At 42.8% G+C, this 27,131-nt stretch overlaps 2 protein-coding genes across 12 annotated transcripts; one reads left to right on the top strand and one right to left on the bottom strand.

Moving 5' to 3' along the window:
- Positions 1-1,341: 1,341 nt before the first annotated feature.
- CSRNP2 (cysteine and serine rich nuclear protein 2) lies at positions 1,342-15,886 on the top strand. Of its 6 annotated transcripts, none has more exons than XM_077170906.1 (6): positions 1,342-1,497; positions 2,403-2,513; positions 6,247-6,483; positions 7,704-7,963; positions 11,333-11,629; positions 13,244-15,886. In XM_077170906.1, the coding sequence occupies exons 2-6, from the start codon at positions 2,453-2,455 to the stop codon at positions 14,165-14,167; spliced, it is 1,779 nt and encodes a 592-aa protein (XP_077027021.1). In that variant the 5' UTR covers positions 1,342-1,497; positions 2,403-2,452; the 3' UTR covers positions 14,168-15,886. The 6 variants fall into 6 exon arrangements, with proteins under 6 accessions (XP_077027021.1, XP_077027020.1, XP_077027025.1 ...); XM_077170905.1 differs by having other exon boundaries at positions 2,399-2,513; XM_077170908.1 differs by lacking the exon at positions 1,342-1,497 and adding an exon at positions 5,889-6,010 and having other exon boundaries at positions 2,404-2,555.
- Positions 15,887-17,163: 1,277 nt separating this feature from the next.
- On the bottom strand, positions 17,164-26,523 carry LETMD1 (LETM1 domain containing 1). 6 transcript variants are annotated; one of them, XM_077170911.1, is made up of 9 exons: positions 26,380-26,523; positions 25,656-25,807; positions 23,922-24,037; positions 22,221-22,303; positions 20,731-20,917; positions 20,508-20,609; positions 20,249-20,401; positions 19,140-19,236; positions 17,164-18,202 (listed from the first exon to the last, which is right to left on the bottom strand). In XM_077170911.1, the coding sequence occupies exons 1-9, from the start codon at positions 26,499-26,501 to the stop codon at positions 18,132-18,134; spliced, it is 1,083 nt and encodes a 360-aa protein (XP_077027026.1). In that variant the 5' UTR covers positions 26,502-26,523; the 3' UTR covers positions 17,164-18,131. The 6 variants fall into 6 exon arrangements, with proteins under 6 accessions (XP_077027026.1, XP_077027029.1, XP_077027027.1 ...); XM_077170914.1 differs by lacking the exon at positions 26,380-26,523 and adding an exon at positions 25,913-26,216 and having other exon boundaries at positions 23,922-24,041; XM_077170912.1 differs by lacking the exon at positions 26,380-26,523 and adding an exon at positions 25,913-26,215.
- Positions 26,524-27,131: the final 608 nt, after the last annotated feature.

The following is a 27,131-nucleotide window of genomic DNA, read 5'->3' as shown; positions in this document are numbered from 1 at the left end:
GGTTGCAGTGGGAAGTGCACCAGGCTTTGGGACCAGCTTAACCTGAGTTCATATCCTACCACCCATCCATCCTTCTATATATCCAATAGATAAGAACTGAGCTCCTAAATGTCAATTACCAGGTTTTGTATTGGATGCCGAGGATAGAGTAAACGAAACAATTCCTTGCTGTCATGGAATTTAGTCAAGAGAAAACTGAAAACAAAAATGTCAGGTAGTAAATGTTGAGAAGAAATATAAGGCAAGGATATAGAAACCAAGAGAAAACATCGTTTTAGAAAACATGGTTAAGGAAAGTCTGGTAAGAACATTTAAGTAGATATTAAGTCAGGGAGTAAGTACGTGGCAAGCAGGTGGAAGAGTTTTTCAGGAGTCCCTACCTGAGGTAAAAACATAATTGTCCTGTTGAAGGAATTGCAAGAAAGACAGTGGGCCAATGTGGTTAAAGCCCAATACTGGAGGGGGAAAGTAGAAGGAAACAAGATGGCAAATGGGATGGGGGTATGGGGTGGAGAGTTAAGACCTCGCACCTAAATCTTGTAGGGCCTTATAGGTTAAGGGACATGCACTTCGAATTTGAATGAGACAAACCAACGTTGTGTGGTCTTAGCAAATCGCACATAACTTCTGACATCTGAGTCTTTGTTTTCCCCATCTTAAAAAAAAAGTGTTGCAAAGTTGTGAAAATGAGATTTACAATGTTTACAAAAGAAATCACCTAAATCGATCTGTCATAGTCTGAGATACATAATGTCTCACGTTATTGGGACAACTCAATAAATGACAGTTTCTTGTATTTTTTTCTCCATACACCTTGGACAGGTTGCAGGAAGACTAAGCTGAAGACTAAGACCCCAAGGGCTGTTAGGAGGATTATGGTCCTAGGCATGGTGGAAGTGTAGCTCGATGTCCTTGTGAAAGGATAATGGGAGCTTTACATGAAAATTCATTTAGTCAATGAAGATCTATAGCTGAGGGTCTCTCTTCTCTTCGCTTTCAAAAGGCTGCAGCGGACCCAAACTCGCTTTCCCAGAGTCCGCTGCAGCAGAGAAGCCGCCTTCGGAGCCCGTTCGCCGGCTGGGTCTCGGCTTTACGCAGGTTGCCGCCTCCAGTTCCCGGCATGCCGCTGGGCTTGGGGTCCGCACGTAGACTCCATTTCCCAGCCTGCCCCGGGGCTCGGCCAGGACGTGCCGTCGCCTATAAGAGCCAGAGCGCTGTAGCCGGAGCCTATTGTTAGCCAGAGCCGGGGCGGTTCTGGGCGGCTGCTACCTGGGGCGCTCGAGTTGCCGAAGCCGCCCGCCTCCTCCGCCGCCGCCTGCCGGCCGTCCTGCCCACCCACCCTCCCTCCCCGCCCCGCCGCCCTGGGAGCTCCCGGACAGTCACCGCGGTGTCCGGGACTTGCTCTGTCCTCCTTCCTTCCCACCCGGGCTAGGGCGGCGGCGGCGGCAGCGGGGGCGGCGGAGACCATCACTGGAGGAGGCAGCTGCGGCGGGGCCGGTAATGGGCCTGGGGGTGCGGGGCGGAGGGTGCCGCCTCGACCTTTCTCGGGATCGGCCCTCGGGTGGCTGTGGAGGAGTGGTCAAACCTAGAGCCGTGCGAATGGAGGGGTTAGAAATGAGGGAGGCTCGGACGGGAGCGGCCGGGGGGGCGGGGAGCTAGGACGCCGCTGGAAAGGAAAAGAGCCGGGAAGAGGCGTGGGAGAGAGGGGCACCAAGGACCCGGGCAAGACTGTGGGGGGTATAGCTCAGGGGAGACCGATGGGCAGTTCGGAAACCGGGAAATTGCGATAGAGGGTCGAGTTCGTGATGAAGTGGAGATGATGTAGGATGGAGGGAAGTGAAGGAAGGGGAGGGGGAATACAGGAAAATGTGGGAGGAGTGGTTGGGAATTTGTGAGTAGCAGGCAGGAAGGGATGAGGAAAGCTGGGTAGGGGCTGCAGAAGATTGGAATGAGCGGGAAGGTTAGTAGGGATCAAAGAGAGAAATGGGCCGAGAGCTCAGGGGTTCAGAAGAGGTGTCCCTTGAAGGGAACTGGTGACTTGACATGTCTCTTTAGCTCAGGTTCCTGATGTCTCCCATCTTTTCTTGCGTTGTGTGGGAAAATGAAAGCATCAGTTACCCTGGTTGCTAGCTTGATCTTTTTTTCACAGGCCCTAACACGCAGCCGACTGCCATGCATCCCTTTTAGTGCCATAGTCTTGATTCGTCCTTTTAAAAGGGTTTAGAATAGCAGTTTGACACACAAACCGTTCTTCAGTATTAAATGTTAGAAGTTTCCCCAAGAGGCACACTGTCCCCTTGTCCTACAGTTTTCGGTTCAAGGTAAATCCATAGTTGATTCAATTTTTCTTTCCTTTTTTTTTTTTTTTACTGACTTTACATCTTGCAAATCTCCAAAGCCAGGATGTTGGTGTGTGCCAGAGTTATAAATGACTGGATATCCTTGAGAGTTAATGGTTCCTGCAGCATCATGTTCCAGTTCTCCCACAAAGATCTTGTGTCCCCCAAATGATGGTAATTTAGACATGGAAAGCCAATTCCAACCTCAGTGAATAGGTAAAATGGGAGGGTGGGAGGGGCTTTCTAAATACCTAAATTAGGATGCTTTCATTTGAGTGTTTAATAAGTTCATGAATGTTGATCACAAGGACACATGGACCCATCAAATTCCTAGTATTTGAGAATTTCAGCTGCAGGATCTAATAAAAGGAGAACCAAAACAGGTCATTTTATTCAAGTTTATCATAACATTTAGCAGCAAGTCTTCTTTCCTCTGACCCAGCTAAAGGTGATAGCCCTGACAATTTTTATATTAGAGATTTTGATCCCTTGATCTTTAGCAGAAGGTTGGGTTCCAGCCCAGTGGAGAGGCTTTCTACTGTGAGAAGCACCTTGTTTTATTATTTTGGATTCATGTAAGAGAGGCACTTACAATATCTAAACTTTGCATATGTATTTTGCATCCACAAATGTTTTCCTGGGCAGTACCTTCTTTGTTAGTCTTATGTATTATGCTTTTTAATGGTTGCAAGAATCTTTAAGCCTGAAAAAAATCTTATATCTAATCCTAAAATACAGATATGCTAGTAGATGTATTTCTTTTGGTGCCAGCCTAATGTCTTCTATATACTGTGGAACTGAACTATTTCAGATACCTTTGGGAAATGTTCAGCTAGAAACACTTGAGAAAAGACCATAAGGCATGTAGCCAAAAAAGTCAGCTGACCTTTCTTTTCACTGGCATTTAAAAGCTTTTAAAGAGGTTTGCATCATTTTGTACAAAAGCATTTGTTGTTTGAGTTGGTCATTTTGACAGTTAACTGTCAGTTATAGCCTGTACCTCCAGTTTCACCTTGACTGTTTCTGAATGGGTTTAAGTGCTTGGAGTAGAACTTGTGATTAAGTATGTCTCTGAACACAGGCATTGCTCCCTCTACAATGTAGGTGAAAGAAAAAGAAATGATTTCTGATTGTGGTGAAAGAAGATTAATTTGATGATGTAGATGTGGAAAATGTGAAACCCTTCTAGTTGTTACTGTAAAGAAAGATCTCTTTAGGCCACTGTGGAAGTGGATGGGGAGGTTTCTTGTATATGGTGCCCAGTGAATAACTAACAAGTCATGTTCACACCAGACAGTTGGACAAGAAGAGTTGAGTTATATTGGTTGCTAGGACAGAATAGGATAGATGAATTCCTCACACACACACCTCCGATAATGGGGTTAATATCAGAGAAAGTGATGCTAACAGATCCCCGGTAGGATGGATCCTAGAGCAGTGAGGTCTCCTTGAGGATTTTCCTAAGTGCTAAGTTAATGGAATAGTTAGATCATATGTCATATTGCACATTATTTACACATACAGCCATAGGTTCAGGTTATTCTTAGGTAGTTTAAGGACATTTTTTTCCCTTAGGTTTTACATCTTCTTTTTCTTTTTCTCTTCCACCTACCTCCTACTTCTTTGCCCAGAAACCAATATTCCAGAAGTTTAAGCAGGGAAGATAGGAAAAGGGGAGGAGGCAAATGGAACAAGCAGTCAACAATCCTTTGCTGCTCCAAAATGCACAAAATAAAACCTCAAGAGAAATTATAGTTCTGAGGGCAACTGGGTTAAGATAGTAGAGAACTTTAGCAATAAAGGTGATCTTGGACTAGACCCAAGCTCTTTTAGATCTTAAACAGGATTTTTCAAAGAAACCACATGCTACTGGAAGTAAAGGGACACCTGAGCAAACTACAGGCATACACATTTGCTTCCAATCACAAATCCCTGAGTGCTTCCAGACTGAGGAAAGAGGCCCCTTTCCTAGTAGCCACACTAATGAGCTCAGTTAAAGCTGAAGCTGTGATTTAAGCCCTTTCTGGGAAAGCAGATTTTTACATTAGTCCAATTTCTCATGTGGTTGATAAGGTGTCTATTAAATGAGGAGGAAAATCCCACTCACATAAATATTCAAATACAAGCTCCTCCCCCAATAATAGAATGGAATGACAAATTTGTAAGTTAATAGGTATGCTTAAATCCAGTTATAACCTTAACCCATAAAAATGTCCTTGGCTTTCTCCACTCTCATCATGTCCTACGAATGTGACCTCTGATGGTAGGCTCAGAAACCTGAAGAACAAAACTGGTATTTTGGGCTCATTTTAAAATTGAATTGTAATTCTTAACTTGATTATTTTTTCTTCCCTGGCCAAATTTCAAGAATATACTTGTCTGAGACTTATGCTAGCTGAGGTTTCTTAGGTACATTTTGTGACTTCAATGCAGAATTTTTATGAACTCTGGATAGATGGATTAGGGCAGGAAATATCTTCTCTATAGTACTTACTAGTTTGGCTAACTATATAGAGCTGAACCAAGGGCAGGCAAGTTGCTTTCAGGAGAAACAGTCCAGAAAAACAGCTCTGTAGCAGGCATCTCTTGACACCACAGTATATTCTGGGTAGCTTGCTCTGCAGTAATGCAGCCCTTTCTTTCTGGGCAGTGTTGTTATTCCTGCTGCATAATTAGCAACCAGTGAGATCATAGTCTGGGGAGATTCTGGCATTACTGAGGCAAAGCAAGAGAGCTTCATACCTTCATACACATAGCTATGGCTTTTACAGCATTTCTGCGGAGCAGATTCATGCCTTGCTAGAACTTAAGTCCAAAGACGGAGGAAAAGATTTGTTCCTTGCAGGTGGACTATCTCGGACTCCTTGGTTGTGTGACAGCACGTTGAAAGCACTCCCTGTCATACTGATGTAACTAGAATAAACTGTCACTTCTTTTGCTATTTGTTTTCCCTGTTTTCTTTACAAAGGGCAAAGATTGTAAAGCTTAGTTTTCATTTGTGCAGAGGATGATAGACTAGATAAGCCTTGTTTTATGGAATGGTACAAGATTGGGAAAGCTTCTTGGTCTTGGAGCCAGTGCAGATTCTAATTTTCTGTCCATTCTTTAGTACTAAATTTGACCTTTTTTAGGAGTCTGGTGAGATACTTTACACTTGTGAAGCTCTTGGTAAATTTTCCTGGCTGCTGCTGTCCTTAGAAATTGAGAGCCTACAGTTTTCCCAAAGTGTGCTCCAGCAGTCAGTTACCCCCAAAGATATCATGGAAACAAAGGGTTCTATAATCAGATTTGTGAAACACTGCACCTATGTTTTCCCTCAACCTTTATATGCTTATTACTAAATAAAAAGACTTTTAAGAGGTTCTGCCATAAACAGTTTTCTAAACTGTTTTGACACAGACCTATTTCCATGTAGAAGCTATTAATATCCGTGGAGCTAGTGTATTTAAGGTATACATTTTGGGAAATGCCAGACTGTATTTTCACTAAGAAAAATAATTGGGTCTAGTCTAGGTTTAGGCAAATCCTAATTCTGCTTTTGATCCCCAGTCCCTCCTACGGGCCCCTTGGAGAGATCTGTGTGATCAGAAGAGCAGCTACTGTTATCCTGGGGCTAATGAAGCCTAGAGCCCAGCTGGCTTGGAACCAAAGGCCTTAATCCTTTGGGAAAGGTGGAGCTGCTACTCATCTCATTATTCTAAGAGTGACTGAGACTGGAGGGGCTGAGGGGGAAACAAAAGGTAGGAGAATGTTGACCACAATCAGTAGAGAAATGACCTACTCTCCAGAGACCCAGGCATCAGTGCTAGCTCAGGTGTTTGCTTTCTTTCTTTAGAGGATATATATGTAGACTTGGGAGGGGACTGTCTTAAGGTAGGAATGCTGATTCCTCTTCTCCCCTGGGCAGAGTCCTTATGCGCCTGGCTTGCTGGTGGTGAGCAAGGGCTTTGGGGCCAACGTGGTGGACTCCCCAAGGAAACCCCTTTGAAACCAATGGATGCATTCACGGGCTCGGGTCTCAAGAGGAAGTTTGATGATGTGGATGTGGGCTCATCGGTTTCTAACTCAGATGATGAGATCTCCAGCAGTGACAGTGCTGACAGCTGTGACAGTCTCAATCCTCCTACAACTGCCAGCTTCACACGTAAGTGAGCTGCCCCCCTCCCCCCCGCCCCCGTCTGCATCCATATCCCCCAAGCATCAAGATCCCAAGTTGTAACTCTTGGATTCTATAGGTCCTTGAGACAGCTTCTTCTACCCAGTTTGGAGATTGAGACTTAATCATAAATCTTTCCTGCTTTTTTTTGGCATGGGCAGGCACCAGGAATCGAACCTGGGTCTCTGGCATGGCAGGTCTTTCCTGCTTTTAGCACAACCTTGCTTTCTGGGATCTCCTTGCTCTGATCTGAAGTCTGATAAATTCCAGATGATATTACTTGTGCAATGGTTAGTGGGTGCTAGAATGAGCTGAATTCAGTTGAAGAAGGAGTCTGGGGCTCTGCTTTTTCCCACCAGAGTCACATAGAGTTCTAGGAAATTGTCACTCTAACAGGACATAAATGCTTACTGCCTGGACAACTGGGGCTACTCCAGATTTCTTAGTTCCTATGGTTCAATTAATTCTTGGAAAGAATTTCTGATATTATAGATCATGGGTTGGCCTATGGGCCAAATCTGGCCAACTGCCTATTTTTGTAAATAAAGTTTTATTGGAACGCCACGAGGCCTGTTTGTTTACATATTGTCTATGACTGCTTTCACATTACAGTGGCAGGGTTTGAAGTCGTTGTGACAGAGACCTTATGGCCTCCAAATCTTAGGAAAGAAAACTTTGGCCTCTTACAGAAAGTTTGCCAATCCCCACTATAGATGAATGATGTCCAACAGAATTTTCTGTAATGATAGAAATGTTCTGTGTTTGTACTGTCCAGTATGGAACCATAGCCATATGTGCTGTTGTGCACTTGGAACATGATTAATGTGACTGAGGAACTGAATTTTTAAGTTTTATTTCATTTTAATTAATTTAAATTTAAATTGCCAATAGCTGCTGTACTAGATAGCATAGCTATAAACTTACATCTTGAAAAGATTACTTAGAGATCCTTTTCCCAGCTGATGTCTAAAAATAGATTTTTTTGTCATCTGATGAGGTGAAGTCAATCTAGAGACAGTGGCATGGAGCAGTGGATGGTCCAGGTCCCAATCAACTGCACATTTATGACTTTGAAAATTAGAGAGATCTCTAGCTACAGGGAGCCCATCTGGAGGAGAAGCAGTGAGAGCTTAGGTAGATGAGAAAGAGGGAAGTCCTCAAACAGGCCATTTCTGGGTGAATAACACTGCTCTGCGCTCCCTTCTCAGCCACATCCATCCTGAAGCGGCAGAAGCAGCTGAGGAGGAAGAATGTACGCTTTGACCAGGTGACTGTATACTACTTTGCCCGGCGCCAGGGATTCACCAGTGTGCCCAGCCAGGGTGGCAGCTCTCTGGGTATGGCCCAGCGCCATAACTCCGTAAGGAGCTACACACTCTGTGAGTTTGCACAAGAGCAGGAGGTGAACCATCGGGAGATTCTTCGTGAGCACCTGAAAGAGGAGAAACTTCATGCCAAGAAGATGAAGGTGCCAAAGGGGCCTGGGATCTAGTGCTTTCCATGTGCCAAGATTTGGGAACCATCTGGGACTTTTGATTTGACTATTGTCTTTGGCATGTAGAGATTCTCACCCAGATCTTTCTGTCTGAAGAGGAGTCTGAGAATTGGAATCAAACCTTAATCCAAGGCTCCCTTTTTGTCTCAAGCAGGGAATCTACCAGAGATAGCAAAATGACTTCCCTGGATTTCCCTACCCTTACCCCCCAACATATTTTTTAGAAATTTAAAATGTGAATACTTGAAGGCATTCAAGTCTGCCATCCCTGGAGCCCAAGGAAGCATAGTATTTTAATTTCTTCTCAAATGATTCCCCACTGCCCTTATACATAGAACAGGGTTTGGAGTGTTTACATGCTCTGAAGGGGTCCTCCTGTTTCTACAACCCACATCAACTCTATTTTCTAGGTGTAACAACAGCATTAGTACATAGTTATTTGGAGTTGTATAGCAGTGTCTATCATTTGGTATAGTGCCAGCTCTTCAAGTTTAGGAGGGAAAAGGGATTGGAGATCAGTCTCAGATGGCACTTGCTAGCCACCCATTTGCTATTTTACCGTTGTTTAGTGCTCCAGAGTTCTGGGTTCTAAATTTAGAGAATACTGCTTTAGGCCTGGCCAAGATTCTTTGGGGCCCAAAATATGCTGGTCCATATTAAAATACTCTGTCTAGGGTTTTGGATGAAATTCTAATGAAACACAACAAAAGATGGTAGAATTGTAGAACTAGAGGTAAAAAATGTAGGCTGACCAGATCTTATTTCTTTTTCCCTTTGAGAGCTCTATATCTACTTCTCTCAATCTACTCCTAATGCCCTACACCCCTACACCTGTTTTTTGCATGGGCAAGCACTGGGAATCAAACCGGGTTTCTTGTGTTTTGTTTTTTTAATTGTGAAATATAATACATACAAAAAAATAAATTTCAAAGTACATTTTAACATGTAATTATAGAACAGATTTCAAAGTTTGTGTGGGTTACAGTTCCACATTTTCAGGTCTTTCCTTTTAGCCACTCCAAGACACTGGAGACGAAAAAGAAATACCAATATAATGATTCAATAGTTGTACTTTGTTAAATCCTAACTCTTCCTTCTCCTTTGATCTTCCCAATCTTTAGGTATTAGGGCTATGCCCATTCTAACTTTTTTCATGTTGAAAAAGAGTGTTAACAATATGGGATATTGGATGGAACTAGTTGATGTTCTTAGACTGGCACTTGTGGGTTTTAGGACTTACCTGGCCTAGGACCCACCTGACAGTTTTAGGTTTCTGAAGAGTAAACTTGGTGTGTGCGACTTTTGTAGGATCTCAGATAGAGCTCTGGAACACCTGTTTTACAGTGTTCAGGCTTCCCTAACTTCTGTCTGAGGAATCCCATCACTTAATGCCATCACCTTTCTGCTGCTATAGCAACAACTGGGCAAATGAACACTATTTTCATCATTTGCAATGAAGGCTTTCTTTCCTTTTTCTAGATGAAACGTCCTAGCTTTTAAGTGTGGTGGTGACCTGTCAAAGCAGGATACCAACTTGGGGCAGAGCCAGGCAAACCCAAGACTGAGTTACAGGGTTCCCATTATTAGATTTAGCAAACAGCAGCAGTGGCAACATCAAGTGATCTTTATATGTCAAGAGAAAACCCTTACTTTATCCTCCCAAGGGCCAGTTTACTCTAATGTTTCAATTTTTTACTATCTAGCATTCTATAGGGGAGACAGTTGGTCTCAGAAATATATATTCATATATCATCTATTTATTTTCCTTTTGGGCTACTACTACTAATTGTTACTTGCTGCTCTGTAGCTTTAGTTACCTATAATTTTTCTAATGCTCTTATTATTTTATTTTTTATGTTTTGACCTTTTTTCCGTATGGAATCCACTGTTATGAATGATGTTGGAAATCAGTTATCTCTACATCATTTAATAGCTAGAAGATGCTTTCCTTACTAATTTGAAATGCCACCTCTGTCATGATAAATTTTTTGTCTACATGGGCATTTTTCTGCTGCATCTCTAAGGCAGGAAGAATGATATTGATGAGGAGGCCAACCTGAAGGTCTCAAAAGGCTCCTTGTAGTTAGCCTCCTTCATACAGAAATAACAAGACCAGGGAACCCCAAGAAACCCTGCTTTCTTTCCTCATTTCTTCACCAACCCGCTAACAAAAAACAACAACAACAACAACAAAAGAACTTGGTGTGTAGCTTTTACCCAGGCTTATTGCATCACATCTCTCCTAGGAGTTGTTCCTTTACCAGCACTACGCTGTGATTGTCTGATGAAATAGACAAAAGCCTCCAGTTACTTGGCTTTCATCCTGCTTGTAGCTTCTAGAGCCCTGGGGATTATGAGGCCTCATTTTCTTTGCTTGAATTCTCCAGTGAGTTTTCAAAACTCATTTAGCCATAGATTATCTTCAACCTGACCTTCACTAAGATTCCCTCCTCAGGTTCTCTATCCATTGGCTAGAGAATTCAGGTTTTTGCCTGTAGACAGTACAGTCAGCACTATATATAATATCCTACCCCAGAAACAGCTTTTCTTTGAAATCAAATGAGAAACAGTTAGAAAGGAGAAAGAATATGTTTCATCTTAGGCCCTTGATTAGAAGGAGCAAGGGCTTTCTTTGTTAGCTGTTAATAATTGCCTCTTTTTTTTTTTCTCCTCAATAAAGTGAAACTCTTTATGTGTGCACACACATGGTTGTTCACACCGTGGGGATTCAGGTTCATTGAAGAAGACTTGGTATCCTTGTACTTCATTTTAATATACCATTTTTTTCCCAGACAGTGGTTTTTAAGATATGAGTTGAAGGGTATTTTGCAAGTTTAATCTAGTTTTGCTAAGACACTTTAACTTGCACCCCAAGGAACATCCAGCAGATGATATAGTTTCTTCTCCCTATGTTAGAGAGCAAAGGATCCTAAATTATGGGATCAAGTCTGGGAGTAGAGGATATATTATGGGTATAGATTATCTTCTAGGAGGTAAGATGAAGCAAGGGTTTGAGAAACTTAGGCTCAGAAAGGTGATGTCCTTGGGGTGGGTGATGTTAGAGCTGCATGAGGCTTCCTGTCTTCCCACTCAGGATTTATTCTTTTGACCTGTGCTATCCAATATGGTAGCCATTAGCCACATGTGGCTATTTAAGTTTAATAAAAATTAGACAAAATTAAAATTTCAGTTCCTCAGTTGCACATATGGCTACTGGCTGTTGTACCGGACAGCCCAGATTTTTCCATTGTAGCAGAAAGTTCTATTGACATTGCTGCTCTAGATGATCACTGTGAGGATGGTTGTGCTGTCAAAATGCTAACCCTTCCTGTCTCTTGGCAGCTGACCAAGAATGGGACAGTGGAGTCAGTAGAGGCCGATGGCCTGACACTGGATGATGTCTCAGATGAAGATATTGATGTGGAAAATGTAGAGGTAGATGATTACTTCTTCCTGCAACCTCTGCCCACCAAACGGCGACGGGCCCTGCTGAGGGCTTCTGGGGTCCACCGCATCGACGCGGAAGAGAAGCAAGAACTCCGAGCCATCCGCCTGTCCCGGGAAGAGTGTGGTTGTGACTGTCGACTGTACTGTGACCCCGAAGCATGTGCCTGTAGCCAGGCTGGGATTAAATGCCAGGTCAGTTCAAGGTGGCCTGAGAGGTACAGCTTGTACTAGGGTGTCAGGCCAGTGTGGTGTGGGTGCCAGTGAACATGGGAGGCTGCCCATCCAGGGGTGAATTCCTCAGAACTGTGGCTGTTCTCCAGTTCCACAGTCCACCACCATCAACAAAGAAAACAAGCATGACAGGATTCTCAGGCTGTGGAGAGACCTATTATCTTTTCTGCATTTTACAACTGGAAGTGATAGGAAGCAGCTGTCAGCAAATGGAGGAACAGGGGTTAGTACCTTTAACATTCAGTTACTGTTCCTTAAATACTGACTGACTCCTTGAGATAAAAGGAAATATAGAGAAATGAGGTGAGCCTGTAGAGACTATCTGAAAACATTCAGTCACAGTTCCTCTATTCCAATTTTGTGAAAATCAAAATTGATTTCAGATCCTGTAATTCAGAATTATACTTGCCTGGCAGAGCTTAAATCCATAGTGACCTGCAAGAGAGATAGCACCTTCCCTTTGCTAGCCTTCTGAAGGGGGGGAGAGGACATATTTCAATTGAAAGCAGCTGTACCATCCCAAAGAATGAAATGTCTCTGGAACTTTTATACTGAGGATGTATCTTAGAAAAGGATGCTGAGTCCTTGTGGTTGAATTTTTCCTAATCAACCTTTTCTTTCTTATTTTTAAATAGGTAATAAATAGCTGTAGTGGATTTAGCCAAACATGCTTTTCAGATTGAAGTCCCTAGGGAATCAGTTTGTTATACAAAAACCTGAGAACAGTCCTAAGGATAGGTGGAATTGGAGTGGAGAGTTCTACAAGTTGATATTGTCAGAAGACATTGTGTATTTGTACTTGCTTATTTGCTAACTTGGGTTTTTATTATTGTTTTTTTTTTTGGGGGGGGGGTATGTGTGTTCTTTTCTTTTGGGGATCCAAAAAGGGAAATAAGGAGGTAGAAAACATTTCCTTTCCAGATAATCCCTAGTTTGTAAGCTAATTTTCTTGGTAACTGTTTCAGAAATAAACTGCCGTAGTCAACTTTCAGTGAAGAAATGAAGCAGGTAGTGAAAAGCTGGCTATTATTTTGTTTGAACCTTCAATTTAGCACCTTAGCAAATTAAGGCACTTTTGCTTAGTTTCCCCAGAATGTTTGCTTTGGTCTAGCAAGATCTTCCAGACACTTTCCCATGCTAGTGATTGCAGAAGACAGTATGTTTGGGCCCAGCCTTTGTTGTGTCTCAGTAAACCAGGTAAGTTTTGGAGAAGTCTCTGAGGCAGTTATGTTTCTTTTACTCTGAGAACTCTCAGCATTCAGAGAGATGGTATCTCTGTCTGGACTTTTTAACTGGAAGGGTCCTTTGACATGAGTTTTCCCACCTTTTGTTTAGGAGAGGAACAAAACCCCAGAAAGATAATGACTTTCTTGGGGTCATACACTAATTAATGGCTGAGCTGGAATTAAAATGCATGTGGCTTGATAATTCCCATCTAGTGCTCTGCATGTTATATTTTGAACTGGTTGCTTCTAAGACTTCAAATCTGCCTTTGTTTGCCAACTTATGTCTCCAATCTTGATGGTTAGATCTGTTGCTCTTATCTTGTCTCAACCCCATTGTCTCCTCCCTCAGGTGGATCGTATGTCCTTTCCATGCGGCTGTTCCCGTGATGGCTGTGGGAACATGGCTGGGCGCATTGAATTTAATCCAATCCGAGTCCGGACTCATTACCTCCACACCATCATGAAGCTGGAGCTAGAGAGCAAGCGGCAGGTGAGCCGCCCACCAGCCCCAGACGAGGAGCCCTCACCCATTGCCAGCTGCAGCCTGACAGGAGCACAGGGCTCTGAGACGCAGGACTTCCAGGAATTCATTGCTGAAAATGAGACAGCAGTGATGCACCTTCAGAGTGCGGAGGAACTGGAACGGCTCAAGGCAGAGGAAGACTCCAGTGGTTCTAGTGCCAGCCTGGACTCCAGCATCGAGAGCCTGGGTGTGTGCATTCTGGAGGAGCCCCTGGCTGTCCCTGAAGAGCTGTGCCCAGGCCTCACAGCCCCCATTCTCATCCAGGCTCAGCTGCCCCCAGGCTCCTCTGTCCTATGTTTCGCCGAGAATTCGGACCACCCAGCTGCCTCAACGATGAACAACCCATCCTACTTGAACAGTGGGCCCCTGGTCTATTATCAGGTGGAGCAGAGGCCAGTCTTGGGGGTGAAAGGAGAGCCTAGTCCAGAAGACGTCCCACCCTCTTTCCCCAAAGAAAAGGATCTGAGTGTCTTCTCTCTCCCTGTTACCTCAATAGTGGCGTGTAGCCCCACAGACCCAGCTGCCCTCTGTAAATCAGAGGTGGGGAAAACCCCCACTCTAGAAGCGCTGTTGCCTGAAGATTGTAACCCTGAGGAAGTTGTGAATGATGACTTCCACTCCTCTTGGGCTCCTTCAAACCTTCCCTTCCAAACAGACAATGAAGAGGGCTGTGGGGTGGAGAAGACCTCACAGCTGAGTGAGGACCGGGCTCCTGAAGACTCTTCCGTAGAACTCCCTATGACAGTGTGACGTGGGAATGGAGATTCAGCCTCCTACCCATTCTCTATTTATTCCCTTATTTTATCTAACGCCATTTCAAAACAAAACTGTAGAAGCAGTTGCTGCTCCCATGTTATTTTATTGGGGTCTATGAGCAATGGGTGGGAAAGGATTGTTTGTACAAGTTATTTTTTAAAAGGGAACCAGAACAAAGGAGACCAGACCCACTTTTGTTCTGGGGATAAGATCTTGGGGCAGGTGAGTCTGCATAGTGCCGAATACTCTTTCTGGGCCATTGGAACAAAGAACTGGATCTCACAGGAGAAGCTGGGTAATTGAAGCAGCTATTCTTTACATAGGGACCAGCACACGCAAGTGCGAACAGCATGGCAAAGCCCCTTCTCTACTCCTTAGCTCCAGATGGCGGGGGGTGGGATGGGGTGGGGGGGGAGTATAAGCACATTTTCCTCAGTGGTTACCGTGATACCCATTTTGGTGTAAGTGGAACTGTCACCTAGTTGAATCTAGAGAGGAGGGGAGTGGAAGGGTTGCTGCTTCTGTACAAAACCTCCAGGATTCATACAAATATAATCTGTCCTTCTCCCACCCCCTATTTGGTATATAAGTTAATATTTGACATGTTTGATGTTCTCTGATCTGTTCCCCACACTGGGGATTCCTGATCTGTAACTTGAATTGTTTATTTCACATGTTCTTAGGTACTAGAATTAAGCTTGTCTGTTTGTCTCTCTCCCCCACCCTCCCCACCCAATCCCTTATCCTTTGAAGAAAAAGAGATAGACTGGATGGGTATGTAGTATAAAGAGCCTGCATCTTCAGTATCTGTCCAACACAAGCTCTATCAGGCAGCTTCAGGTTGGGACTCATACATCCCAGAGGAGGGTTTATTAAAACATTAAAATCTATGTCCAAAGGAGATAGCAGGAACAGGCTGCCCTCTGGAAAGAGGATGACTATCTGTGCCATGTTTGCTTTTCCACCCAGGTTTTGTTTTTGTTTTTTTCCTCCCTCTTTGGGAGATCTGAGCTTTAATGGAATGTAGGATGTTGCAGTCAAGGTTACCAACTATTTTTTATTTTTTCCTATATCTACCCTCATAGTCCTTGGATATACAGGGTTACAGTCCTTATACTATGCCATTTAGCCCCCAAAGAACTGGATGTTTTCAAATGTTTATTGGACTCTCTCCATCTTTATGATATATTAAAAACTGGAGGCCAAACTAATGTAAACATATAACTTTCAGGTTCTAAAAGATTAGAATCTGGTGATAATTTCTGAAATTTATAAATGGACTTGAATTCAGTTCTTAACCTCTGTCAGGGGGACATAAGGTTCCTGTTCTTGTGTCCAGCTTATGTTCAAGAAATCTGTTTCATCGAATAACCACTGAACACTTATTAGCAAAGTTATCTTTGCCTCTGTTTTAAAATGGGGGTGATGTGAGCAAAACACTTCTTTATCATCCTTTATGTCATGCTTCACTTCTGGTACGGTTTATTAACCAAGAAAGGAAGAAGTGAAAAACTTATTTTTTTGAGTTGTGGGTGGGGCACGGAGATAACTGTTCTTACATATCTTGCTTATAAGGTCATTTTTTGTGGGATAGCAAGGCCCTGGTATGTTAAAACAAACTTCATGTATGTTGCAGCAGCATTTCACCTATAAAATTTCTAAACTCTGAGCCTGGAAGGTCTTGTACTTAATACAGATATATCTCTTAACTCATTCTGCCTCTCCTACTCATTCCTGTTTTTTATTGGTTTTATGTTTGGAGGGGCGTTCTTTAGTAAAGTGCTTATCTCTCCCCATCCCCCAGCCTCACAAAACAGATTTGAGACGCTAAGCACCTGAGATTTAGATGGTATCACAAACTGAGTTACACTCCCCCACTTTAGCTGATTTTGAAAGTTTGTTTTGGAAGGGGAGGATGAACTCGACACATTCCCTGCTCAGTAAGGCTCCAACCTCTAGGAAAAGGGATTCCAGCTTCTCAGTAAGAGCCATTAGCCTTTGAAATCCAACCAGGAGCTTGAGTTTGTAATTAAGTCCATTTCCAACCCATGAGATATTTGATTTTTCTGAAACACTGTAGTTTGTAATATAAGTCCAACTCTTCATTAACTACAATTCTGACTCACTCTGATCCCAAGGTGTGGATGCTAAATATTAATATTTAGCATTAACTGTGTTGTCGAGCAAAGGGCCTTTTCTACAGCCTAGTCCATCTCACTTCTGGTGCTACCTGAGTTGGACAGGAGAATTCTAGCTCATGGTTGCTAGGAAGCTAGGTCACTGATCACAGAACCAGACAGCTTCGACCCTGCTCTGTCTAGGCCTAGATAAATGACTTTGAAACTTACTATTTTCCAATTTCCTTTCTTACATATTATACACAGGTAGTATTTTCAATGTGAATCCAAAGCTTGTCTGGTTCTCTGAAAAAAAAAATTTTTTTTTCTGCCTTTTAGGTCCTTTTCTTTGTGATAATGCTGTATTTAAAGAGAATATTTAAATGTAATATTAAAGAAATAATTCAAAAGATTGGTGTGTTACTTATCCTGGAAGCCACAATTCAGTTACTTTGTTAGAGAAAGGGTGCTTCTCCAGCTTTGGATATAAAACTAATTAGTTCAGTTAGGGATTAATATTAATAATAGAAACTGTTAACCATTTTATGATGGAAAAATACAATATTCTCTGTGGAGCAACAAGAGCTTGACTTGCTTCATTTACCCATATACATCACTCACCTCTTCAGCAGAAACAGGCTTTCTCTTTAGTCCTCACTCTTTCCTATTTTGTAATTCTACTAACTTTAAATATGTGAAATTCTCCATTCTTAGTTACCGCCTTAAATGGGCCATCAAGAGGATCAACTTCAAATCAGTTCCTTCATAACTGCCACCCCTACAGAAGGTTTTATTCTAACCATTTGTCTCCCCCTTAGTTAGGTTATATCAGTCTTGTAAAATTAGCAAAATGATTAGAGTATGCAAAATTAATTTCCATCAACTGGTTTTAGTCTTTACTTGGATTTAAAAACAGCTTCATGCATTTACAATAAGTTACAAGTCACTGATGTACACATACAAAAGCTAAACCCAACTTACTACCTCAAAGCAGACCTCTCTGGTCTCCCAGACTGGGCAGTAGTTACTACCTTTTGAGTTTAATCCTGACTCAGTGAAGGCAGCCACTGCCAGTAACAGTTGGATTGCTGCAACACAGTGGAGGTAGCAAAGAGTTTATAAGATCCAACGGGCTGTACTGCCACCCAGAAGTTAAGACGAGGAGTGAAGGTTGTAAACACTGGGGAAGGGCTCAAGAAGTACTTCCTTTTGTCTGTTCAATTAAAATGTTCCCATAAGTTACTAACTTAAAAAGTCAAGGTTTACAACAATGTTCAAAGGATCTGAAAAGGAAAGTGGTTAACTCATGCCAGTGAAGGGGACAAAAAAATTCCATTTTTGGTCATATCAGAAAGGTGAGGGGAGTAATGAAGTACAGGCATTGATGTAAGTGCTCCAGGTTAAGTAGTACTATTCCCCTCACCAGCCAGAAGTTGTCATTATCAAAAAGACACAGCTGTAAAGAATGTGGCAGTGGACGGGGCCTAGGTCAAATAAGGATTTCCACCTGGGGAAAAAGCCCACGTTCTAGGACTTGAACGTTACACACAGTAAAAGCCCAGTATACAGGCTGCCAGCTCCAGCTAACTGTGAGGGAGGCGAGATGACACCTCACCTGGGCCATCCCTGGTAAGAGGGTGTGTTTCACTTCTAACTATGAGGGGAATGTCTACAGCTCCCACACAAGTACCATGCTGTGAGGCCTTTGGCACCAGTTCCTCTGCCTCTCACACACCTAACAGTGCAGTGCAGTCTGTGTAGAGTCTGCTGACAAGTGCTGTTTGGTCCCACGCTGCTATACTATGTTAATGCAGGACAAAGCCATCCACTTCATGGTTCATTCAATGCCTTGTCCCAATGTAGTTGATGGAAAGCAGGACCATATTGTGCAGCAAAAGGGACAGTTCGGCTTCTGCAAACACCATCAATGTTAGTATTCTGGCCAGGGAACAATTCGCCTTCTAACTTTTTTGATGTAGACTTGGTACTGGAGGCAGGAAGCCAAATGCAGGGAGGTGTGGCATAAGAGGCTACTGTTCTCAAAGTTTCCCTGCTTTGTCACAGACCCTGCATGCATGCTTCCTTTCCTTCCACCACCTATTCATACCATCTCATTTCTTGATTCTCATGTAATGGCCATAGAAAATTCAGAGATGGTAATGGTACCAAATACCATTGTCACTTTGGAATTCTTTTGGTATTAGCTGGTGCTTTGGGGACATTTCTCAACTCCAAAGAGATTAGTAGGCCTACCCTGATGCCCAAAGGCCTAGAAAACATCAAGACCTAGCCAAAAGTTGCAAACAGGAGACACACAGGTCTAATACTAATACTCAGATACTGTTTTATTTAGCCTGTAGAGTGCTTTTACTTTGTTTGAATTTGCATGCCTTTACTGATTGTCAAGTGAGGCAATTTTGCCTCCCCCCGCCCCGGGGACATTTGGTAAAGTCTGGAGACTTTTTTGGCTGTCACAATTGGACATGAGTGGGTACCACTGGCATCTAGTGGGTAGAGATCATGGATGTTGTTAAAACATCCTGTAATGTTCAGGAAACCAAATCCATTTCCCCCAACAAAATGCCAATATCACTGAGGTTAAGAAACTCTGCTTTAGACTAACATGTACTCATTCTCATGTTCCCCACAGTTCCCACTACTCTGTCTTGTCTTGCAGTCTACTCACTACCTGAATAGCCCCTGTAGGCACGTAAGTCTGGACCATTTCAATTAGACACATATGTTAGGTGAGGCTTCAATAAATACTAAATAGTTATCCCCCAAATAATCTCAGAATACAGTGCAAGATGGTTTGAATTTCAGTGGCTAACCAAAGGGATCTGTCTTACCTTTCAGGCTACAGGAAATCTGCAGCCATTCTCCCAGCCAAGTTCGACACCTGTCTTCAGCAATATGGGTAGAATTCAGGCCACGGAGATAACAAGCCTACACCACCCAGAAGAGAAACAGCCCTTAATAATCACAGAGTGAATATGCTAAGGAGGTAGAAACTCACAAATAATCCTAATCTCCCTTAAATAAGGTACAAACCCTTGTGGTGGTTTGAAGCTGTATGTTCTCCAGAAAAACATGTTCTTAAATATAATCTATTCCTATAAGTATAAACCCATTGTAACTAGAATCTTTTGATGAGGCCACTTCAGTGTGACCCACCTCATTCAGGATGGGAGTTAATCCTATTACTGGAGTTCTTTATAAATGGAATGAATACACACAGAGTGAGAAAGAAAGCCAGGGAAGCTAGAAACTGAAAGCAAGGAAACTCAGAAGGGAAGAGAGAGACCAGCAGACACCACCATGTGCCTTGCCATGTGGCCAGTCCTCAGGAAGAAAGTATTACCTGATTTGGACATTTTCTTGGCTTCAAACTCTAAGCTAGTAAGTTCCCATTGTTTAAGCCAACCCATTTCATGGTGTCTGCTTTAAGCATCCTAGGAAACTAAAACACTCATCCCCACAAGAAAACTTTTACCATGGCAATTTGGATAGGTTTCAATTTCTCTTCACTGTGCTCATACACTGGAGGAAGAGTCCATGAACTAGCAATGGACAAAATGACAAGAAAGAAGCCTAAATAATCTAAAATGTAGTATCCTTGGTTTCAGTGTGCTTTTTTTTTTTGAGAGGGGGCGGGCAGGACAGGGTACATGGTTCAGGAATTGAACCAGGTCTCCCACATGGAAGGTGCGCATTCTACCATTGAACCACCCGTGCACCCTGTCCTTGTTTTTTGAGGTGCAAGAGTGTCAAAAACATAAACCAAAATTACTGTGGTAATTTCACAAGTTAAATTCACTGAGAAAAAGACCGAGAAATCAGGTGAGAGGATAAAGAGCTTGTCTTTGATATACCAAGCAAGACAAGGAATCCAGCCTCCTGTCAGCTCAAAAGCCCACCAAAAATTGAAGGGTGATGTTACAATCAAGTGAAATGTTACCGATTTCACTTCCTGAGCAGTCAAGTGGCCAATCCCCAGCCGGGTCAAAGCTTTGTCCAGTTGGTGAATCACAGTGATATGAGTCTTCAAACGGTGTCTCAAGAAGAAAGGAGGCAGGTAAGGTGTGAGAAGCATGGCCCGGCTCAAAGCTTTCTGTGACCCAGCAACACAGGAGGAGAAAGTCAACACACCATTACTTAAGTAAAGATGTGAAGCAAGGTGAGACTGTGTAGAAAAGAGAAGGCTTCAAAGCACTCACCATTTGCAAAGCCTGGAGCTGGTTCATGCCTAGAGGATGGTTGGAGAAACATTCTCTCAAAGCCATAATATCAGTTATTGCTGGGTGGATACCGTGCTGTATCTTGGGCAAGGTGAGAGATCGTTAGATGTTAGGAAGGTCTTGACTAACCCTCTTATCTAATTTCAGCAAACTGGGTATAACAAGATTCCTGCTTTGTGGGAATGGTCAACTGGGGGAATACCTTGGCATACAGCTCTGTCAGATGCCACCGGAGTCCTGCATCAGAAATGAGAGGGATGGCCCTTTCTAAACTACTAAGGATTTCTGGGTGGGACTGCTTTCGGAGAGCATGATAAATATCTAAGAAATCAATTTGTTGCTTTGAGGTCCAGAAATGCCGGATGAGTAGTTGCCTGGGAAACAGGTACCTGAAAGGAAAAGGAAAAAGAATCACAAAATCTCTTGCTGAGAGTGGCATCAGTAAGGCAAGAAAGCATATGGCAGATATGAATACTAGGAAGAAGAGGTGGAGACACTATTTTTCTTATTATTGCTTTTCCCAAATGAGTCTCAGATTGAAGTCTAAAGATACACTGAAGAACAATTTCAAGCAACCGAGGTATGTGTGGCATGCAGCAATCAGATAAAGTGATTCCTTCAGAAAGAAAGCATGTGCAAAACATACTTTGGACAGAGGTGGGTATACACGCAGACACAGCCAGACACTGAATATGATGTTAACATCTTCAAACTGCAGCAGAGTCCTTGTGTGCAGTCAAATATGGAAAAGGTAATAAATTCGTTTTAAAAAAATGTATCCAAAGTATGGTGGTTTTAAAACATGGCTACAAGTTCTATGACACACCCCTTATATAGAAATGGGATCTGTGGCACCCTTTTTCTGAATATGGGTGACTGCTTCAGCCAATAGAAGAGAGCAGAAGTGGTTCCAGGTAACCTCCAAAACTAGGTTATACAAGGCCATGTGACGTCTGCCTTTTTTTGCTGGAGCATTCACTCTTAGAGTCCTGAGCTGCCATGTAAGAAGTCCTACTATGCTATGGTCACCAATTGGAAGAGGCCACATGTAGGCACTCTTGTTGACAGTTCCAGCCCTCCAGTTACTCCAGCCAACGCTCCAAACATATAAATGGCCTTGGACCCCCACGCCCAGACTGGTCTGTTCACCTGCTAAATACCACTGAGCAACCTCTGTCAATACCATGTGGAACAGAAACATTAATCATCCACCTGAGCTCTACCCAAATTCCTGATCCACAAAATCATGAAAATGGTGGTGGTTTTAAACTATTAAGCTTTAGGGCTATTATGCAGCAACAAATAACTGGAATAATATACAAGGTCTTAGTTTAGAAGTAGCACCTTTGGATATGAAAAAAGTAATAAAGATATTTAAGTTATCAAAATAAGAAATGCATGTTTTTCCTAAAGAAAACTTTTGTCCCAAATCGCTATGCTCCTCAGGGGGCTAGATTGCTACTTTTAGGGATTAGGAAGAAGGTCATCATCTTCTATTTACAGCTGAGTTGTACCCTGGTCATCCAGGTGTTACTGAGCAGCTTTTAGGAACCCTGATATAAGGATAAGATTGCAGTAGGAAGTTTGATAATCTCAGCCTAACTTCTGAAATGAAAGCTCTTCCTAAAATACTTTTTAAATAAAAAATCGAATTATCTTCAAGATGCTGGGGAGATGGAAGGCTGTACTCACATTAGCAAGAAGACCAGGTAGTTGGCAAAGGGTGGAATGGAAATGATACCCAGGAAAAGGCACTTGGTGACGTCTTGGCGGAACTAAGCAGAAATAAACAGAGAAGCAGTTTTAAGCCAGGTAAGCACACAACCATGGACAATCCCTCCAACCCAATGTGCAGTAAACTTCTATCACAGCCCATAAAGGGACCAAGGTTAGTTCCATCTACCTCTAGATAGTCAATTTCTTAAGGGCAGAATCTCTTCTCTATTCACTTTTTTGGTATGCTCTATGGCAGGTCATATTTCATTATTTTTATGAATATCCCATGTGTGTAGCCCATTATTGCAGTACCACTTGTTGAATTTTTTTGTTTGTTTGGTTTTGGGGAAGTGTATGGACAGGGAATAGAACACAGGTCTCTCACATGGCAGGCAAGAATTTTACCACTGAACTACCCTTGTACCCCCTCTATTTACTTTTGAATCCCAAATAATGTCTTAGTACTGGGCCTGACATACCAAATCCCTCGTGAATTCTTTTGATCTGCAAAATGGGCCTTGGATTCTTGTACCTTCAAAACCATCCATCAAGTCACTATGAAATACTACTTTCCAGCTGTCCTTTGGATCCTTCCAGATATATATGTGTATGTATAAACTAACTGGATTTAAGTGTTCATACTTTTCATTCATAAGTGTGCCAGAAACTCTTCTGAGCTCTTCTATAGAACTTCTATACAACTTTGAATAACCCAATTTAAACAAACAATCTAATGCCCTCATTCAGTTCAAAACTTCAATCTCACAGCAAAGACTGAAAGCTTATCAGTGGTACCCCGATAAATCCCAGAGTGATTTGAACAGTGAATAAAAAAGTATTTGCAAAGTCCCCTTGGGAGAATGGCGAGGAAGGGGGAAAATTCAACTTCCCATGTGGAGAATTCCTGATATTTTCACCAGCAGTGGGGACAACCAAAGCAATAGGCTGAGCCCTCCATCTTGGGGTTTGTTCACAGGAAACTTATCTCCGCAAAGGATAGGCTAAGCATACTTAAAATGAGGCTTAAGAGTCACCCCCAGAAAACCTCTTTCGTTGCTTAGATGTGGCCTCTCTCTCTCAGCCAGCACGACAAGCAAACTCACTACCCTCCCCCTCTCTACGTGGGACTTGACTCCCAGGGGTGTAAACCTTCCTGGCAGCGTGGGACAGAAATCCTAGAATGAGCTGGGACTCAGCATCAAGGGATTGAGAAAACCTTCTCGACCAAAAGGAAGAGAGAAATGAGACAAAGTGTCAATGGCTGAGAGATTTCAAACAGAGTCGAGAGCTTATCCTGGGGGTTATTCTTATGTAGTATATAGCTATCACCTTTTTAGTTAAGGTATATTGGAGAGGCTGAAGGGAAGTGCCTGAAAATGTAGAGCTGTGTTCCAGTAGCCATGTTTCTTGAAGATAATTGTATAATGATATAGCTTTCGCAATGTGACTGTGTGATTGTAAAAACCTTGTGTCTGATGCTTCTTTTATCTACCTTATTGACAGATGAGTAAAACATATGGATAAAAAATAAATAAATAATAGGGGGATAGGGGGAACAAATGATTAAAAAAAAAAGCTTATCAGTGGTGAGCAAGGGAGGAAACAAAAAATTGGAGATGTTTATTAATCTTATTAATCTCACCATGAATTTCTGGATACTTGTTCCCTGGCCCATACCTGTCTCAAATGCTCCATCTCCCGATATGAAAGTTGATGAAACTTTATATTGTGCTTCCACATATTTGTCTTTATTCTTCTAGCCTTTTTGGCATCAGCCCATAACATCTGCAATCCTGCCTCATTAAAGTAGAGCAGAGTGTGATGTTATCCCAGCTTGAATCTTACCTCAGCTTCCTACTCCACACTCACCCACATGCGCACACATATTTGTCCCTCTCCAACCCTACTCTAGACAAAATAAATAAAAGCTTCAAATTAGGTAACTTGAGATTCTTATGAGTCCAACTTGTATCTTTTTTCATATCCCCACACCACCCCCCAGCACATCCTCTCTTCCAGCCAAATTGGGCTTATCTGACCTACTTTGCAATGATCTCCCTCTTCTGATTCCTTAATCACTTACTTTTTAAAGGCAAAATTCAAAGCTCTGAGAATATATCTCAATAAAACTGCATTAAAAAAAATTTGAATTCCCTACCCCCAGGAAGTCTTGCTCAATTAACTCTATGTAGTCCTCAGTCAGATATCATGTACTCATATTCTCTCTGGAACACTTTCATAATTGCTGTAATTCAATATATTTCTATGCTTTGCATTTTCAATCATCATTCTATGATGATGCTTACATTTATCTAGTATTTTAGTTTTAAAAAATGCTTTAATAGGCGGGCCGCGGTGGCTCAGCGGGCAAGAGTGCTTGCCTGCCGTGCTGGAGGACCCCGGTTCGATTCCCGGCCCCAGCCCATGTAAAAAACAAACAAACAAACAAAATATAATAAAACAAGAAAATGTTTAAAAATGTTTCCCTTTCTTCCTCCCTTCCTTCCTTCCATCCTTCCTTCCTTCTCTGTCTTTCCTTCCTTTAAAAAAAAAAAAAATGCTTTAATATTCATGAAAGAAATGTTATGTCTAGATTGGCTTCAAAATAACCTGGAAGGCAGACCTATAGATGAAACATGTTTGGTGGCCTTGAGTTAATTGTTGAAGTGAAGTTGATAGCATAAAAGTTCATTATACACTATTTTTGTGTATGCTAAAAAATTTCCATAAGAAAAGGTTAAAAAACAAACAAGCCCAAATGCTTTCAGACTCTTTTATCATTTGATCCTAAATACAAACCAGGTGGTAGAGTTGAGGGTAGAAAAGCAGGCATTCTTATCTCTACTTTAGAGATAAGCAATTTATGTGAGTGCATGAAGTTGATAATAATAATATGCAGAGTTTACAACTGGGATTTGAACCAAGGCAGTCTGGCTCTAGAGTGAACACTCAATACTGCACCATCTCCCAGTAACTGCCTGGACTCTGATTTGAATCAAGATTTTCAGAAACCAAATATATGTAGTACTATTTCCACCAATAGGAAAGATCTGTGACAAACACTAGACACATTCTCTTGTGGGTCAGTCAACTTATATAAGGCAGATAGATCCCTGCAGCCCATGACAAGAATTTCTGCTATAGCCAGGTGCGTGGTTCAGAACAAAAAGTACAAGAATATACCTATATTCCCCCCGGAAGTACCGTCAGTTGTTCCCCTTTTTACTCTTCTAGAAACATCCTCAAGAAACCCTAATGTATAAGAATTAATTTACCGTCCAAGTTTTTATGAAGAAGAAAATATCCCAGCTCTGGTTCTCAAAGGAGAATCTGCAAATGATCGTACTTATTTTAACTTTGACATTGCCCAAGAACTGAGTCAAGGGATTTCTATTTTAGATTTGTTTTTACCTTTCATGAAGATTGTGTACAGGATATAGAAGCGGGGGAAATGACGACCCAAGAAACGATGGTATTTCTCATTAATCACTTTTGTCTTGGTTACCAGATAAGAGATCAAATTCTTCGAGTCTGCCTTTGGAGAGAGATGAAGCTTTGAAGACCTACAAGAAAGATCAAAGAGACTGTCTGGGAAGCAGCACTGGAAGCCCTCTCAGACCTCAGATCCCTAATGCAAACCACCAGCCTTGAAGAATGTACTCCTAGACCTGAAACTTATGAAATCCATGGACGGTCGTGGAGTCATGGAGAGATAAGCAATCAAACAGACAGAAACGTCCTCTGGTGAGAGGCTAAGCAGTAAATATCAGGGTGTAGTATGAGCCTGCAGAGCAAGCCCTGAGGGACAATTTGGTCAGCAGCTAAGGCCAAGAAGCGGTGGGAGAGAGATGTTAGCAATATATCTAAGCCGTAAAAGCGAGGCTGAAAGATGAGCTCAGGATATGCGGAAAATTCACAGGATTTGGTGTACTGAAAATTAGGAAGGGGTCACTAGCGGGGACCGGGGTGCGAATCAAAAGCAGAAGAATAAAAACCCCGGGCCCGGGGGTAGGGTGGGGTGGGGTGGGGTGGAGGAACCGGAGAATTAAGGGGGCTCCGGGGAGCGTGCAAGCAAGTTTGTGCCACTGGAAGGGCCTGGACATCAAAAACGCTTTTTTCTCTCCAGGTCCCTCACCGAGGGATTCCCCAGACTAGGCCAGGGCGACCAAGCTGCAGCCTCCGGATGACAAAAGGTCCAGGAATGACCGCTGAGCCCCAAAAAGCAGCCCGAACCCAGCACAACCTGGAGAGCGCCATCTTAATAGCGAGGGAGGGGTAAAGAAAGGGTGTCTTCAGGTCAAAGTTCACCGTGCGTCACGATCTTTCGAAGACGCATGCGCCTCTCCTGAGCGCTGATTGGTAGTCATAGCTCGCTTTCGCTCAGACACTGGAGGCGAGAAAAGTATTCAAATACTAAATGCGGAAGAAGAACCAGGATTGGACCTCCTGGATAAAGGCACCGGAAATGGGCTGTCTCGGATGGGTATATGCCAGTGGTAAGGTTGTAATGCCGGGGGCGCCCTGTCCTGGAAGAGCCTCTGACCCCACCCCACCCCCACGCGATTCCTTAGGGTCTCACAGCTCCCCAGCGTCTCCCTTTCCGCCCGCCGGTACTTGGGAGTTCGGGCTCTCGAAGTTGTTGGTCTCAATTGCCAGCTGTCATTTTGGAAGTGTTTAGAGCACCTCCTGAGGGCTGGGAGGTCCCGTGGTGCCCTCTAGTGTTCGTGGCCTGACTAGGCCGGGAGCTGTTCGTTCCCCAGTCACAGTCCGGTAGCGAAGATTGGAGGCCTGGAAGCAGACTCCGTGTAGCTTGAGTACACTTCTTTTTATTGAAGTTTCCCAAACTAGGTAGGGAGGAAAAGGCCTTTCGTTAAGCGTCTCGTGAGA

Source organism: Tamandua tetradactyla, chromosome 7 (assembly GCF_023851605.1).
Source record: "Tamandua tetradactyla isolate mTamTet1 chromosome 7, mTamTet1.pri, whole genome shotgun sequence".
NCBI classification, from domain to species: domain Eukaryota; kingdom Metazoa; phylum Chordata; class Mammalia; order Pilosa; family Myrmecophagidae; genus Tamandua; species Tamandua tetradactyla.
This window is presented reverse-complemented; position numbering and strand designations above follow the sequence as displayed.